The sequence below is a fragment of the Vanessa tameamea genome, chromosome 13 (assembly GCF_037043105.1).
Source record: "Vanessa tameamea isolate UH-Manoa-2023 chromosome 13, ilVanTame1 primary haplotype, whole genome shotgun sequence".
In the NCBI taxonomy this organism is placed as follows: domain Eukaryota; kingdom Metazoa; phylum Arthropoda; class Insecta; order Lepidoptera; family Nymphalidae; genus Vanessa; species Vanessa tameamea.
This window is the reverse complement of record NC_087321.1, coordinates 2,814,578-2,833,187: the sequence shown is the minus strand read 5'-3', so window position 1 is coordinate 2,833,187 and position 18,610 is coordinate 2,814,578. Positions and strand designations below refer to the sequence as shown.

Genomic DNA, 18,610 nt, shown 5'->3' with positions numbered 1-18,610 from the left:
AGTAAAAAATATTTAAAAAAAATAGAAAGTACTACCGAATTGATCATAATTTATTAATTTCGGAAGCTTAATCATATAATTTAAATATCAAACGCTATAACGACTAACTTTATACTTTTATAATGAAATAGAGAGTGCACTAGTAGTATTTGAAAGAAGACCCGAAAACCTTAAGTATCTGAGTTTAAACACCGTGTTATACATATAAAAAAATATTAGAAAATTGTCAGGAGTAACCCGAAGTTTAGACATTGCCAGTCCACAGTGTGAACACTACCGTGAAAGCATGTACAGCTTTGATATCTCTCACTCGTATCAGATTGCCGTACTATCGGATTATCAGAGTGAGGGAATAGAGAGTGCAATTGTGCTTGCGCACAAGACTCAGCATCATCATACATCATCATCATAATTTCCTGCGCTATTGGTTAGTCTGCATTCACCCACGCGTCCGAAACCAATCACTAGAAATCATAACAGTAAGAATCATAACGTAAACAAATATATTAATCTATTAATAGACAACAAAGCGTGTTTTAAATAAAGGTTTACTTATGAGTAACTCTGACATCATTAGATATGCTTACATCTGAAGTCTGATCACGTAGTTTTCAAACGGTGCGATAAATTCAACCTATCTCAATTCCTATTTGTCTTGACAACTATGTGATGAGATTATGGTCTGATATGACTGTTAGTATTACTATTATAACCGTAATAATCACTATCATAATATATTTTATGGCTTTAGAATAGGATACGACAAATTTACCGCCTTGTCTAACAGCTAACTTGAACGGCTGCAGATTATTAGGTTATCGGGTCTCATTCCCGGTATTAAGTGTTTGTTTATTTTAATCTATTTAATAAAAGGTACGGCATATACCTTCAATGTAACATAGATTTATATTTAATACCTTTATATTATTAGTTTTTATTATATTGAACTTACTTATTAACTTTTGAAACAGAAAATTACGACATAGATATTATTTATTCAAATATGTGAGTCGATATAGAATTTTATATGTAATTTAACTTACAACTCAAAAATAAAATAATGACGAAGTTATTCTACTGCCAGTTACTACGTCGCAAATAATGCAATACTGCATGTGTACGGTATTCGACAACTCGTTATTATTTTAGGGTATAAAATAAAATTCGCTTTTTGAACAGATTTGTGATCTCAACGAGCGGAGGGAGTTTAAGTTCTTTTCATATTTAAAATTAAATATTATCAAGCTAGCCGTTTTAAATTAAAAATATATATATCAAGATAACAACTAAAACACTTTTTTCGAGCCAAATTATATGTTGTGAAAGTTGTAACATCTTTTCTCTCGCTTTCCTGCAATCTGTGGAAGTGAATTCGTGAAAAGGGTCCCTTGTATGTAACAGGAAGCCGGGAAGCGCGGGCCATTTGATTTTACCATTGAGCGCGCGCAGTACTAGAATTGGCTCCCAGATACCAACCATTGTCCGAGAGTATGTGATGATAATTTATCTTATTACTAAGGTTAAATGTCAGATAGTACACATCTAACTATCGTGTTCATGGTATAAAAAATTATGTACATAATATTTGAAAATGCAATATCATACAGTTTACGTTTAACTCTTCGATAAGTAACCAGAACTTTATTTTTGGCGATGACCTCTGAAAATTTTCACATACATTTAAAAATATAATTTTGTTCCTTATTTTATTTTTTACGATATTCATATATCTATCTAAATATATATAATCCTAACTGACTGATTCATCATCGCCGAGCGTAAACTATTAAAGTTAGGGCCTTGAAATTTAGTGAGTAGGATCTATTTATTGAGTAGACACCCACTAAGAAAGGAATTTTGGAAATTCAACCCCTAAGGGGGTGAAATAGGGATTGAACGTTTGTATGGAAGTCCGTCATTTTTTAAGTTAGGAACATGAAACTTAATTTTTGAGATACTGGTTAAAAATGAGTAGATAAGTATTTAAGCGTTTCTGGATTTTTTACCCCTAAAGGGGTGAAATAAGGTTTGAAAGTTTGTAGGGAATACTGTTATTTTTTTAAGTTAGAAACCTGGAACTTTGTTTTTGGGATTCTGATTAAAAATGAGTACATATGTATTTTAGCGTTTCTGGATATTCTACCCCTAGGGGTTGAAATTTCGTGTATAGGTTAGTCTGGAATCCGTCATTTTGAAGTTATTAGCATGAATCTTTATTTTTGGGCTACTGATGAGAAATGAGTAGATATGTATTTAATCGTTTCTGGATATTTTACCCCTAAGGATTGAAATAGGGGTTGAAATTTCGTATATGGGTTAGTCTTGAAGCCAAGGATTTTTTTTATGTTAGGAGATTGGCGCGCCAATAATGTTATTGAGGAATTTAAGACCTCGAAAATTAGGCAACGGCACCAGACTAATATTAAGGGTTCTCTATCGTAATGTCATAGGTTACAGTTATCATTGTACTTAAGGAGAAATAGTGTATATTCCACGAATATCTTTGATACCATCAGAATACCCCTTTAATTTCAAGAGAGTACAGTTAACGCTTAAAGTATGCTTCACCATGACAATTAATAAAGTACAACGTCAAATTTCTAAAATGGCCGGAGTAGATATAAGAGAAGACTTTTTTCGTATGGACAGCTCTACAGCCTGTTCGAGAGTGAGCTCTGTAAGCAGTCTGGTGTATCTAGCCCACGAAAGTCGAACCACAAATGAGGTCTTAAATTAACGTAATATTTTAAGTTATTCTGTAATATAATCAATTTCCACGCGAGCAAAGCCGCGGGCAACAGCTAGTATTATATATATTTTTTATTTTATTTTAAAAAAATTATATCATTTTTCGGGATAGAAATTGGCTAAGCTCATGCTCTCCCGGTATGACTATAGACTGAATATTCTATTTCATTTTTATTTATAGATTTTCGAAACACCATCGGCATATTAACAAATTATTGAATAAAAGCAGGAAACAAGTTCTTGTACAGTGTGATACACCACTAAAGGCGTTTACATTATACATTTATAAAAAACTCAAAACTACACTTCAACGTACGTACGTAATACATCTTAAAATAAAAAAAAACATGAACAAAAGTATGAAAGAAAATAAATCACTACTAATTATTATATTCTATTGACAATTATAATAAATAATTATTTAATTTCAGGTTGTTTTCACCATACGGTAGGCCTCGGTCTGCTGGAAGGACTCCGTGAACGTTATGGCGACCTAGTGCGCCTAGCCAAGGGCTCGAGGTCTCGTCCTGTGCTTTATATATTCGACCCGGAGTTAATGCGAGAGGTGAGAACAAATATATATATATATATATATATATATATATATATATATATATATATATATATATGTTGATTGTAAAACATAATGTATTCATGCTATTTGAAGCAACTCGAACATTCACAGATTTCTAATTAGCAAAGTTTTATTACACCGTTAATTAAAAATCTTAAATGAAACGAACAGATATCAATATTATATCGACTGTTAGATATTAGCAAATAAAACATTAAGATGTAATCAATTCGAGATTAACAACAAATGCGAGATCATAAATCATTCCAATTTATAAAGACTATAATATATTTTAGACTCTAATAGCCTAGACGTAAAGTCCATTACTGGATGATTATATAAACTTTCATTCTTACTCAAAGAAATGTGGCTGCAATCGGCGTTTGTGATAATTAAATCTCGGTAACTTAAATATGTTTTGGAGATTAATAACCTCTTAACTTTGCAAGTTAAGTTATTGTGTTCAATATGATTTGGAAAGCACACATAGCAATATCAATTAAAAAAGAATGTACATACACATATTGAAGACTAGCTGTTACCCGCGGCTTTGCCCGCGTAGAATATGAATATATTTACAAATTACCTTAAAAAATTACGTTAATGTAAAACCTCTTTGTATAGAACATTCGTGTGTATTTCAGCACTCAGGGTAGAATATTCAGAAACGCTTAAATACGTATCAACTCATTTTTAATCAGTAGCCCAAAAATAAAGTTTCCTGTTTCTAGCTTCAAAAATGACGGTCTTCCAGACTATCCTATATACAAAATGTCAACCCGTATTTCCCTCCTTAGGCGTAAAATATCCAGAAACGTTTAAATACGTATCAACTCATTTTTAATTGGTATCCCAAAAATTTAATTTCTAGCTTCTACCTTAAAAAATTACGGACTTCCAGAATAACCTGTAAACGAAATGTAAACACCTATTTTTCCCTTTAGGCGTAAAATATCAAGAAACGTTTAAAAACGTATCAACTCATTTATTATCAGTGGCACAAAAATAAAATTTCTTGCTTCTAACTTAAAAAATGACGGATTTCCAGACTAACCTATATAAAAAATGACAACCCTTATTAAACCCCTTATAGGTTGAATATGCAGAAATGCTTTAATACGTATCTACTCACTTTTAACCAGTATCCCAAAAATAAAGTTTCATGTTTTTAACTTGAAAAATGACTGATTCTCATAAAAACTTTCAACCCTTATTCACCCCCTTAGTGGTAGATTATCTAGAAACGCTTAAACACTTATCTAGTCATTTTTAATCAGGATCCTTAAAATAAAGTATTATGTTTCCAACTTAAAAAATGACAGAACTCCATACAAACGTTCAACCCCTATTTCACCCCTTTAGGGGTAGAATTTCCAAAATTCCCTTCTTAGTGGGTGTCATGATATGTTATATATAGCCTAAAATATAAGTTTTATGCTTCTAGTTCTAAAAATGACAATATTTTCAACAACTTACAACCTGTCATTCCCCTTTTCAACCATTTACAGCACTTTTTCCAATTAAAAAGTAACCTATGTCCTATCTCAGGCTCTAGACTATTTGTGTACCAAATTTCCAAAAAGAAAGCGAGACAGACAGACAGAGTTACTTTCGCATTTATAATATTATAGTATATATAGTACAATAGTATGGATAAAGCCTTTCGATAAATGTGGATGGAAATCGTCGTGTTGATATTATTTTTGTATGTTATGTCCTTTTATATCGTGGAGAATGTGTCATGGAATTAAAAAGTGTGAATAGTTTAATGGAACCAGCGTGCGTGAAATGAACCGTTCGAGAGAACCCCACGATCGCCATGATAAATGATTTCCCGGATAAACACTTTACTAGTGCGTCTCCCGCGAAACTTCGCGTTTATTCAAAAGTTTTGATTGATTTGATATAATTTTAAACTGTAAGTCACTCAAATACATTTAGCACCAAAATGAAGAAATCTTATTTAAATGAAAAATTTTAATGTCAAATAGTATACATTAGTTCAGTTAGAATTGGAGTTTGTCGTTTACAGTTTACTTTCATTTTGTTTAAGTTATAATTTTTTTTTCTTATACAGCCGTAGTACCGCTCTTTAACCGTTACATTGTAACAATTTAGTAAAATGCAATCAAGAATCATCTTTATTTTTTTGCACATCTGCGGCTGGAGCTCTTTAAAATGAGACCATAAACGATATTTTTATGTGCAGCTATCGTCCCATAATCACTGAGACAAAAATCGACTTACCCTATTAATATATAAGACTATAAACTTTACTACAAGAAGTATTTCCGATGTAAATAAAAATCTTTATTATTCTAGTCAAATGTTTTTCTCTTAGTACCTACATCAAATTAATATCTAATACTTTATCTTTTATAAATTTCATCTCAATTAAGGTATATAAAGAAATAATAAAAAGTATAGTAATAGGTAAATAAGGAATGCTCGTATAAATTAAATATATCTTAAACAGCATTTTATATTATATGTATAAAATATTAATTCAAACAATCGTTAGATAGAAACACGTTAGTAATTTTAAGAGACGTAAACGTAACGAGAAAGTGTTTGAATTAAAAAATCCAAGCGTAACAAAATTTATATAATGACACAGGTTATATAAAAAACAAAATGCTTAGAGTACTTGGTGGGCACTGTGCAGATCCATCTGGGTTGTGCACATGTATTTATCAATCATTCAACCGCCAAACCGCAATCATTTATATAGATGTCATCTTCAGGTGAGTGAGCCGGTATATTTACATGAACATTATATCTTAGTTGACAAGGTTGACCGCGCATTGATCATGTATATACTGGCTCACTTCCTCTTCAAACCACAAATTTTGATTAATAATAAATTATGACAATATCACTTTTTGTACCAACCTAGACGAAGTTGAACCCCTCAGCGCAACTTTGCACGGATCAATCAAGCGACGATAAAATGCGGATATTTCACGAAGTTCAGAATTCATCGGTGGCAGAGGTAGTCCTGACCGATTTTGGTCAAGGCTCGGATTCGGCCAGTCTTAAGGAAGACCAGATAACTACGCTTGGACCAACGCAACGACAGGAGCACTCTCATCATCCGATGGGACGGCAAACCCGACTCGATCGGAAATAATTCAGACGCAGAACCAATTTCTTTATGTTTTTTTGGAGGAATTACTCACTTCCAGACTTAAAGCTGTTACTGACAATTTTTCGACGGAAAAATCCAATAACTTATGGGCACAGTCTGGAGTTTAAACCCAGAAACTCGGGATATGTGACCTTATATGGCCAACGAGGCAACTACTAAATAGAAAGTAAATAATAAAAATGTCAATAAGTACGAAAAATATATAATAAAAATCATCATATTAGAAAGCTATTCTGAATAACAATGTTTAAATTTCGCAAAATCGAGGTCATATTTGGCGCACGGCGGACCGCGATACTTATAGATTATAAAAATATAGCTGATACGATATAGACAGCTATGTCACCGACAAAAAAGAGAGTATGTAACTTAACATTATTAATAATTATAAGCGTGATATTTCGGCTGGATGAATGTTAGTTACTCAATCTAGTTATCTGCCTATTTATTATTTTTATAAAAATAACTTTGATTATCTATATATCTATTGACAAGCAAAGCTGAGAAAGCATCGAAAATAATAATGGAAAAAGGTTTGTCGAGTGTCAATCGTAGCTAACACGCGCACCACGACAGTGTGCTATCTATCTAGATATATAAATATTTAAAAAAACAAAAAATCATTGTTAATTTTGGTCAAAGATAATTCTTAAAATTTTAATAAAACAATAAACAATGACAATTCTGTACAGCGGCTATGATCATCGCAGACGTAAACAGAACAAATTCGATAAACATGAAACTTACGCGATAAGCAAATATCTCGTTTTGCATATCTTAAAGGTTAATTTGCGACAAAAATAGCTACATCAAATATTTTGATTAATTACATCAACGATCATGTTTATTTTTGACGTTAACGTGTTAATTGTGTTTTGAAATGATTAGGAAATAAACTACGTCATTATATACCACCTAATAGTAGTCACCATCGCCCATAGACAGTCTTCGTAAGAACTATTCCTTACAACACCAACGCGCCAACAAAAAGCATTACACACACTACGACACGTTCAACACAACACGTTAATTGTCAAAATATTTGAAACATTCATATATAGTTCAACGATCATACTGCCAATGACAACACACGTCATGTCAAAGATGAATCGATGACATTTTTTTACATTTGTACTTTTTTATTATACTAGTGACAAGGTATCGTCCAGTTCAGCCTCATTTTTCCTACTTTTTTTTTACTTTAAAGAAGAAATCTTTAATAGGCACAGTAGCATTGTGTTGTTATTACATGATGAGTTTGTAAGAGTACATTGTCATATTTCTAAGATGTATATATAGAATAAGATACATTGTATATCACGTTAATAAATTTCGCTTCGGAATGTAGATTCTATCGTGATAAACCGTCAAGAAACTCATCTAATCACTCAAAAGAATATAACTATATAGTAATTATGATGAAGACTTACGTAAACGGGCGAAATTAGAATTCAAGACGTCTGAAAGTGAGAATCTAATTACTAGATTCACTTTCGAAGATAATTAAAATAAAACTCATTCTGCGTATTGTTGTTAAATGTTAGTGAACCTGTCTTGCATGTGAACGGCGCTCGTAAAAATAACATACATTTTTATTTAAATTAAATTAAATGTATTTTTATATAGCATAACTTACTCAGGACTTTAAATAGCGTTAAGTTTTTTATATTTATGGTGTTATCGGTGATTTTGCATAGATTTGTCTGAATAGGTATCACTCTCCGAGCCAATTATTAATAATTATTAATATTAAAACCACAAGGGACATAACATGGTCGTTTCCGTTGTTAGACACCAATTGACGATTTAAGAAGTGATTTATACTTCTTATTGTCCCACTTAAAAACAAAACTTTTTAACTTCTATAGGGCTATTCTATAACGAGAAACTCGAATCTCGCAGACAACGAGTGAGAGATGTCAGAATGTTATATGTGATATTGACTATAACAATTATCAAATTTATAGGATACACGTATCAAAATGGCGTGTCACTGTAAGTCGATTGTCAACATTTCACGAGTGAGATACGAATTGAATTCTCCCAGAATCGCACTGCTGTTATCCTCTTACAAACCATTGTTAACCTAACCTAACAACGTTCATCTTCCAATTACCTTATAGCCAAATACATCCATACTTCTTCTAATGTTATTACTATATAAATTTAAATATTGTCCGTTACAAATCTATCTAAATTAATAATTTCATGCAGGTCTACGAAAGACCCGATCGAAATAAATCCATAATTATAGATCGTAAAACTAATAATGATTGTTTAGTCGACAACATATATAGAATTCGTTTAATCGAGATATTTCGATATTAAATCCGTAAAATTCAATGACTGCCATTCAATGGCGGCCATGTTTGACGTTAACGGGTGCGTTCAGTGTGTTCCAAATAAAAATTTCGTACTGTAAATTCAATAGAAATGTATCCTAAATAAATTATTAAAAAATGATAAGCCGTATTTGTTTAGTTTTAATTATTTTAGCCGAGCGAAGCCGGGTTTTCATCTAGTATATTTATAATATAATTGTGTTTATCCAACGTATGGGATAATAATTAACCTTTTAGTTGCAACGAACTCTTTATATCTGAGATCTTTGAAATAACATAATATGTGATAACTGGGTTATAATTTTACGTAATTGTATTTGCTTTTAAATGTAAATAAGTTTTATTGAATTACATATCTAGAATATCTCCATATTAGAAAGCGTACTAATCAGGATTATGTTAATAAGAAAACTTATGTTGATTAATTTGACTGGGTTATTCAAAGTCTATACATAAATTTATATATGATAGGTCTTTGTTATATAAAAACGAAACACGTTCTCTTTGTATGAAAATATATATATACCTATATATATTATGTATGAGAAGAACCGAAACAAGCTACTGAATGGATTTAAATATATTATATGTACAACAAAAATATGTTTTTTTTTTTTAAATAGTTTTTGAAGTTTACGCTGCAGTGTTACATAAGGGTTTTAAATTATACTCGATTAATATAATAATAATAACAATTCAAAAAATTAAGGTTCTTTTAGTATATATAATATATATATATATATATATATATATATATAATATATAATCCCAAATATTTCCTAGTCTTACTATGTATATTAAAAATGAGGCTTACTTGCTTAGGTATACCGTGATAATTTGAATTGGTTTATATATGACAGCTTATAAGTTCAGTTCAAATATACTATACTCAGTATTATTGAGTTCAGTGTAACGGGGGACATAACATCTTAGTTTGACAATGTAAGTAATGGTTAATATTTCTTACAGTTCCATTGTGTATGGGCGGTGGTTACCACTTCCCACCAGGTGGCACATTAACTCGTCCGCCCATCTGTATAAAAAAAATACAGATACGGTTCATGCATGTATTTATGATGAATGTGTTTGTATGAGTTTCTTAATTCCACTAAACCTTATAAATATAAATCATATTCGGATATATAGTATCGTTAGAATCTTACACCATCCCAAATAACACTGGCTATAAAGTAATTAATTAATTTAATTAATATTAATTTTATTTAATTTGGGGTAGTCGTGATTTTTAAATTATAAAGTAATATTTTTTATTATTAAGTCATTAGCCGTGTTTAAAAGTATGGTTGAGGACTTTTACTTGTCGCATTAGTAATACTAAGCAGTCGTTGTCGTTGTTAATGTTTTGTTTTGTTATATCTCCTATTTTTATTATATATATTACTGTGCCCTTCCCATATATGTAAATATTATGATCCTCTGCCCAAAGGTTGCCTGGGAGAGATCGCTGCTTAGCGATCAGGCCGCCTGTTGCACCTCATGCAACTTTTGTGTAACAAAATTGTAATTTTTAGTTTTAAGTTTGGGTGCAATAAAGTGTTAATAAATAAATAAATTATACTGTAGTAGTATGTTGTAGTAAATGAATCGTGAGTATTCATAATTTTATTAATTACCTTCGTTAATTATTAAAACACTATTTATAAACCTAATCGTCTTGCGTCTACACAATCACTATCGTATAAAAATTGCCGCCACTGGTGACCGAGGGTCTGATCAGTGCGTCCGTAGGAACAGAATTAAATGATCGGAATTTTCAATTCTATCCACAACAGCGCGATTTTTAAAGCATATCTTGCACAGCTACTCTTTAGAATCAAATATCGCCGGCGGTTTATTCTAACCGACTTTGAAACCTTCAACAGAGAAAAAAGTAGCCTATTCATTCGTCAAAGACCGGTAGCGCATCTGGAAACTCTGGTTTTGCAGATGTCTATGAGCGGTGGTAGTCACTTTCCATCAGATGAGCATAATGCCGCTAGCCACCCATTACATAAAAAAAAAAAAAAAAATTGCAACAACAGGAATGGCTGCTCACATTCTCGCTTACATACATGTGGTTATGTTTTCTACAACGCTTATTTTAATTTCAATTTATATATTATTATTTAAAAACTAATATATAACATGTATTATGTACTGACGTAACAAGAGGTCACGTTTGTATATAAATACTGATGATTAAACTCTATAAAGATAATTATATCGCACAGTATGCTTATCAATGTATTTGTTTAATAAGAAACAAATCACGACAGTACGGAATGACTCGTCTATTTAATCGTTTTTAAATCTTTTAAGACGGTTATAAGATTCAACAAAATTATTATAATTATATTTTAGTGTTTTTAATTAAAATAATGGATGTGCCCAATTTCAAATCACCTCATCTTATATGTAATATTATATTATATTATTGTATCTTATATCTTGTAGTTACACTGGCTCACTACTCCTTTAAACCGGAATACAACAATAAATTATTTTGCCTAGCGGTAGATTATATGAAGAGTGGGTGGTACCTACCCAGATGGCCTTGCAAAGATATATATTTTTTCTTTAACAAATGTTGCCAGATCTCATGACCCCAGCTACGACGCTGATCCTGTGTATTTATGACTGTAATCACTACAGCTAAGCTCTATACTGAGTCTCTCCAAGCCTTAAACGGCCCATTTATATAATCAAAATACTTCTGCTTAGACATCCCAGTTCTTACTCTTATTAGTACATTTATTTATAAGAACGAAGTTCATGAATGCGGGCGTACAGTAGATAGAGTAGAATTTCCAGAAATAGTCACGTATACTCTATTCCAACCAGAGGATGAGAAAATCCCAACAAACAACATTTGTCAGCAAATTGACGCGACATTAATTGAGCGCGGTCGAGAGTTCGATTAATCTATGATATTCACTACGGATTTCCGAAAAAATGGCGTTTTGAACGTCGATGAAAAAGATATCGGAATTAACATTAAAGTTAAAATAAGTGTTTAAATGTAATAGTGTTGTATTATAAATAAAGATATATTAATTATAATCTCTTAGTAGTGCACAATATAGCTGAGTTATTATCAAATCGCACGAAATACATAAATCTAAAGTTTATTTATATTTTTTCCTACTTCCATTGGAACAGGGTATATATTTCCCTCTCTTTCTCTTGTTCTCGGTATCTTTTATAACCGTTTTTTTTTGTACGTATTTTTATTATTGTTTTATTCTGATGGAATTTATAATAACAATTCTATTCCATTGTTTCTATCATTTAATTCATTATATATAGCGCAATCATCTTCGCTCTGCTCGTGTCGCAAGACACTCAAAAGGAGAGGATAAGATTCATCTATATATTGTTACTAATTTTTTTGTTACAAATCTATGAGCCCCTAAAACGGTACCTACTTGACGACCTCCGTGGCCGAGTAGTGTGTACACCGGTTTTCATGGGTACGCCACTTCGAGGTCCCGGGTTCGATTCCCGGCCGAGTCGATGTAGAAAAAGTTCATTAGTTTTCTATGTTGTCTTGGGTCTGGGTGGTTGTGGTACCGTCGTTACATCTGATTTCCATAATACAAGTGCTTTAGCTACTTACATTGGGATCGGAGTAATGTATGTGATGTTGTCCAATATTTATATTTATTTATTTATTTGTGTTGAATTTATAACAATAGCTTTAAGTCACCCTACACTCATTATAAGTTGCATTGTAACTCAAAATTATAATACGCTGTGACTGCAACGTGCTAATCGCTTGTAACATTCAAGTTATCTCCGTGATTTATGTTCCATTGTTCGCCCAAAACTATAAAACTATATGTCGCACTAACTTTGACATTATATCTACATGACGTCACAGTTTTTTTTTTTTTCAAACAAATAACATTTTTGTCAATTTTCAATCAAATCGACACATATTGTACGATAAATTATTCAACAAGTGATTTATTTTGATTGAAACTTGAAGTACCTACAATGTATAAAGTACGTTTTAAATATTTATTATTTTATATAACAAAAATAGATTTTTCTACCAGATTGTTATTTTTTTTTTTTGTTCAAAGGTTTACGAAAGCAATACTACGGAACCTCCACAATGGATACGATCACCTTTAAGCGAACAAAGGAAGAGTGCGGGGACACAGTGTCCGAGGCAAAGGTAGGTTCTCAATTATATTAAAAACTCTTTGTAATAAAAAAACAAAACAAAAACCCGACTTCAATAAAGCAACATCTACCATAGAAGCAATCGCTGTTGATTGCTGGTATTTATTGAAGAGTTCCGGTGTCACCTTCGAAATTCATCATGAGATCTTTACAAAATTCAAACGGAACCGTTTTGAAACAACAAAAGTGAGAGACAGAGACAAGGAGAGAGAGCGACGGAGAGAGAAGATTCTTCTGGAGGCAGCGTTTAACGCTTTTCCCTTACGTGGCAATTTCTGCCAATTCACTCTACTGTAAGCGTAAAATAACTTTGTTAAAAAAATCATCTACTTAAAATAGGATTTTCATTACAGTGACGAAACAAAGGCAATTTGGGCAGGTATGAGGACGCTGCTGAAAGATGGTGCACTTCTTAGAAACTACGATAGAGCCTTTGATGATATAGCTACTGATGTAACAAGGAGGTGAGATACGAAATTATAGTTTATAATAATAATCCCGAATTATTAATCAAATACCACACATCGCCGCTTTGTATCTTATCGATCTGATATCTTCAATACTTTGAATCAGACAACAGAATATACTTATTACCATAAATATCTCACTTAAATCTGTCACCGAATATCCAAAATTGAAAATTTAAAAAATATGAAATAATTGGACTCATATTGAATACTCTCATGAATATTTATCATAAGCTCCGGTGTAACAATAATTCTAGAAAAACATAGTCTTTTACCGGATAACAGCAATATCTATGGGTGGGGATGTCCATATCCTTAGATGTCTCATTTAACCGTCACTACCAGAAACTTCTTATAAACAAAAACCTATTTAATTTATTACATAATATATTGGAAGTATTTAATATGACGTTAGTAAGATGATTTATAATTGTTTTAGGCTCGGCGAACTTAGACACGCTGAAAATGCTCTTAACGAGGAGTTTGGAACAGAGATATACCGCTGGGCAATCGAAACGATCGGTGTCATGATGTTTGGCATTCGTTTGGGCTGCTTAGATGGTGCAGTTCATATTCCTACCGAGTACAACAGGTAAGAAATATATATTACTAATTTCCGCAGGCGGCTTAGCCAGCGTGTGATCTTCTATCAGGTGTTATGTACAAGTTCCGATTTGAAAAGTAACTTATATGCTATTTATTCCAGACTTTAATCTATCTGAGTGTCAAATTTCATTTAAATCCAATTATACTAACAATATTAGTAAGATTAAGATAAATCCAATAGAAGCTTTTCTCGATTTTTTTTATTTTTCTAAAGCGTTTAATAAACATTGTCAGTAATGATGGACATATTCCTAAATCAAATTTAATGCTTAATCACAGATTATATTTTCAATTTTATTTCATATACTGTATTGATAAATAATATCTGAACAAGACATTTTAAGATTACCCAAAAACGAAAAATAAATCACATTTTCATTAAATTCTTATATTATAATAACTGATTTCTGAAGCTAATAATATAAAATTTATGGGTTCAAACGAGTCGTTCATCATTCAATTTTAAATTCGTTTTCGTAAGATCTAAAATATTCTCTTAGAATTCCTAGGGGTGTGCTGTGAAATCGATTACTGTAGAACTATTCAAGTGAAACCTCGCCATGAATGTGCTTGTATTGATTACCTCTTAAGCATATTGTTTAGCTTACAAGATAGACTTTAAGCCCCGGATTGGACCAATCGCTAAATTATTTTTCGTCAATAAATTCCCAATAGCATCCCGTATTCCCAGACCCGTCATTAGATTCACTACTGTGCCTCTGCAAGCACGTAAAGCTGTTAGTCCTGAACACTTTCCGGTCGTATCGATTTTTTCCCATCTTGTCGGATTAGTTGCATCTTTTATTTGTCATAATGTAGTTCATCCAATGACGCTTATATCGTAACGGAACGTTTTACGATAGAATACGAGTTTTCAATTTGATCTAGAAGAAAAACTACTTAGTTCTATAAAGTCAAAAAGGGATAATGTCGTAATATTATATACTACATTTTAACAACGTTCAATGTTTAATATATTATACTGTTGTAACAGGCACTAACTTCAATATTTGTTGTCTACACGTAGGGACCTATTAATAATGAGCAAGTTTCACAATGTCAACAAGGAAAATTAAACGTTTCAAAGTTGTAGTATTAAGTAAGTCACTGATGTACATTTTTCATTATCATTATTGTTTATTAATTGATCATCATTAGTATTAGTTAATTATACTGTTTACTTTTAAACAGAATAAATTCAGAGTAAATATGTGTATTGGAGGAAAAAATTTACCTATTCTAAATCCTTAATGCTCATGTCTGTGAAGAAGTTTATTGGTATTAATAATAATATAAAAATAAATTAAAAAAAAATATGTCTTGATACTTATTATAGATAACGCCTTAAAAATATTTTTAAAATATTTTTTTTTTATTTAGAAAACCAGAAAAAACTTCAATGGATGACCACATTCAAGATCTCTGTTCCCTCTCCAAACGATGTCTCACAGAGCTCACTCCAGCAGAACAGTTCGTTAGATGCTCGCTTGAAATTGCAAATGAGAGCTACTTGGTACGAAGTGAAAATACCTTGAAACCCGAGTCGAAATCTTTTAACGACGCCTTGAAAGCGATCGATAAACATTTTAGGTGAGTTATCTTTATATATAAATGTATAATTTTTCTGTACATATGTATGTAAGTAACGCCCAGTTTCCGACTCCACAGAGTTAATAAATCCTTCTTAAGGCAAGGTATTCTATTCTATTTTTAGATTAAAATTCCGCAGATATCTCTGGCACAGGTGCCCTGCTGCACTTAAAAGAAGGCTCCAACCTTTACTGTGTATACCGTAATAAGCTGAATAAATATTTTTATTATTATTTTTTTTAATTTAGGTTGCCAATTAATAAATTCAAATCGTTTGTTAAAAAATACATTAATAATTAAAGCATATTATTCAAAACAAGATTATATAGATGATAAAAAAGCGTAGAGTTAACACTTGTAGACCTTCAGGCAGAATATATAATATGTAATTTTATTTAAGTGTCATAATTTTGTATTTCAAACGTGCTGTACCGGTGCTGTAGCTTTACTTTTGATACAATAAAATAGCTGTGTAAAATGTAGATTCAAAAGTGCTTGTGCCTATTTGAATAAAGTATATTTTGATTTGATTGAATTGAACTGAACTCTTCCCAAATGGCTGGACCGATTTTGATGATTTTTTGTATGTGTCCTAGTGATATAGTTTGAATCCGATAACATGACGTTGACAAAAAATATACTAAGGTGCTATGTCCCTAGTGCCTGTGATTATACTGGCTCACTTAACCACCAAACCGGAACACAACAATACTGAGTACTACAGTTTGGCGGTACCTACTCAGACGGGCTCACACAAAGCCAATGTTAAATTCGTATTTTTTGCATTTATCTTATATTTCAAAACTACCCACGAATTATTGCGTACATTATTAAATGCATGATCATTGTTTTAAATTAAGAGAACATAATAATAATTATGTAATTGTTTGCGGTAATCGTATCGATTTATTACTGTTTATCGAGTAATCGATAAAGGTACTTATTTACTTAACATTTATTAGTAACACTTATAAGAACGTTAACCACAATGATAATAATATATCTATACATTTATTTTTCTATTCTTACATCTATATTTATTGGGTTACAAGGTTACTGGATTACATTCCCCTTCCACGGCATATAAAGGCGTTGTTACTGCGCCGTACTGCTCAGACATGTCCGTTCATCCCAAACGAATTACGAGATTGCACATACTTAGGCAAACACTTGACCACTATTTTATATCCCGCACAGTTAGCTATTCACGTTTATGATTAGCCGCTGTGGCCGAAATCAGCTATAGTCTAAAAACACTTTAAGCGATTGCGACTAGCTGTGCCCGCGACTTCGTGCGCGTTTAAATTTAAGTTATTTGGGCATTGCAGCGTGACTTTATTTTTATTTTATACATAATTCTTAAATGACAGTACCTCAGTTACTCATTATTACATCACCTATCTGTCAGTAAAAGTCCCGTCAAAATCGGTCGAGCCGTTCCAGAGATTAGCCGGAACAAACAGACAGACAAAAAATGTAAAATAAATATTTTTTTTTGTTTATAAACCGTGTATACTTTCACATGCAATTAGTAAAAAGCGATTATTTTAATATTAGAAACAGACATTTTATTATATGTACCTTATTAAACGCGTATAATTAATGTGTTTTTTTAAACACGTACATTTATATCCTATCGGCATGAAACGGATGCGATGAACCGCAATATTCCTGAAACAATCCTTGATACATTATTTCTTAAGGAAATCGGTAAAACTAACAATAATGTGTTCACATTCTTGCTGTATTATATACTTAATGTTGTTTATTTTCAGTTTAACGGATGACTTCCTACTCAAAGCATTACACGAACTGAACAATGAAGAGCTAAGGTCAGAACAAGAACTATTAAATAAGCTGAGGCCTCTGGAGAGGCGGATTCTGCCTCTTGCAGCTGACGTATTTCTAGCTGGAGTTGATCCTGTAAGTTATTACATTAGATATACAGCTTAGAAATCTTGCTGAAATTTACAATATTAGTCAATTAATTATTTTTGAAAATATTTTTTTAATACTAATTTTTGAACTCTATTAATACTACATTAATGTAAGTATAATATTTGTTGCTATTATAACCTGGGCGATAGTGACCACTTTAAACTTCTAAAATCTAAACAAATATTATTAATGCGATTGTTACTCGTTCTGTCTGTGGCACTTCGGCCAAACCACTGAATCGAATATGATGATTTTTTTTTATGCTTAACACCAGACGAAAACGCGATCGAGGCTGCGGGCGATAGTTAGTTAAACTAGTAGTTTATTATAAAATAGTCAATACTAAAACTTAACTTATTTAATAAAATACTCCACTGATCCTCCTTCCTTCCTATATATTATACTTCCTATGAATAGTATTTTAATCATAATGATCTTTATATTTACAGCTCGCTCAAACAGCTGTCAGCATGTTCTACCAGCTCTCACTGCACGCGGCGCGCCAACAACGAGCTCACGATGAAGTGGTGTGGGCTAAGGCTTCCAAGGACGAGGGCCTAGATATACAAGAGCTACCTTACATATCATCCTGTGCAAAAGAAGCGATGAGGCTTTATCCAGCCACAGGTGGAGTTGTTAGAAGAAGCAGAGAGGAACTCCTAGTCGGCGGATATGAAGTTCCTGCTGGGGTGAGCTATAAAATATCGTAACAGATAGGTTCATGAAAACAAACTCTTTATAGTCAACTTCATTGCATTAACTTGTCAATAATTCGTTATTGGAATCATTTAAGGTTATTCCTTATAAGGAGTTATTGGAGTTTTCTTGAAGCTAATTTCAGCAGCCAGGCGTTTGGAAGTTGATAGGGTTACGCTTATCCTTCTCTCTGTTTAATCGTGTCTGCACCAACATTTGTGCATTATAATATCTTAGTGAATTTCTGGTCTTCGAGTTTGCTCGCCATTTGTTAACAATTTCAAACAAATCATTAAAATTTTCGTATAAGACA

At 32.0% G+C, this 18,610-nt stretch overlaps 1 protein-coding gene across 1 annotated transcript in view; it reads left to right on the top strand.

Moving 5' to 3' along the window:
* Window positions 1-18,610, top strand: part of LOC113397969 (probable cytochrome P450 49a1) — a 29,713-nt gene that overhangs the window by 10,187 nt on the left and 916 nt on the right. Inside the window, exons 3-9 of the mRNA XM_026636507.2 lie at window positions 3,180-3,313; window positions 12,898-12,992; window positions 13,354-13,464; window positions 13,907-14,059; window positions 15,454-15,663; window positions 17,439-17,586; window positions 18,051-18,290. Of these exons, the coding sequence (XP_026492292.2) occupies window positions 3,180-3,313; window positions 12,898-12,992; window positions 13,354-13,464; window positions 13,907-14,059; window positions 15,454-15,663; window positions 17,439-17,586; window positions 18,051-18,290 (1,091 nt within the window). The remainder of the gene's footprint in view (window positions 1-3,179; window positions 3,314-12,897; window positions 12,993-13,353; window positions 13,465-13,906; window positions 14,060-15,453; window positions 15,664-17,438; window positions 17,587-18,050; window positions 18,291-18,610) is intronic.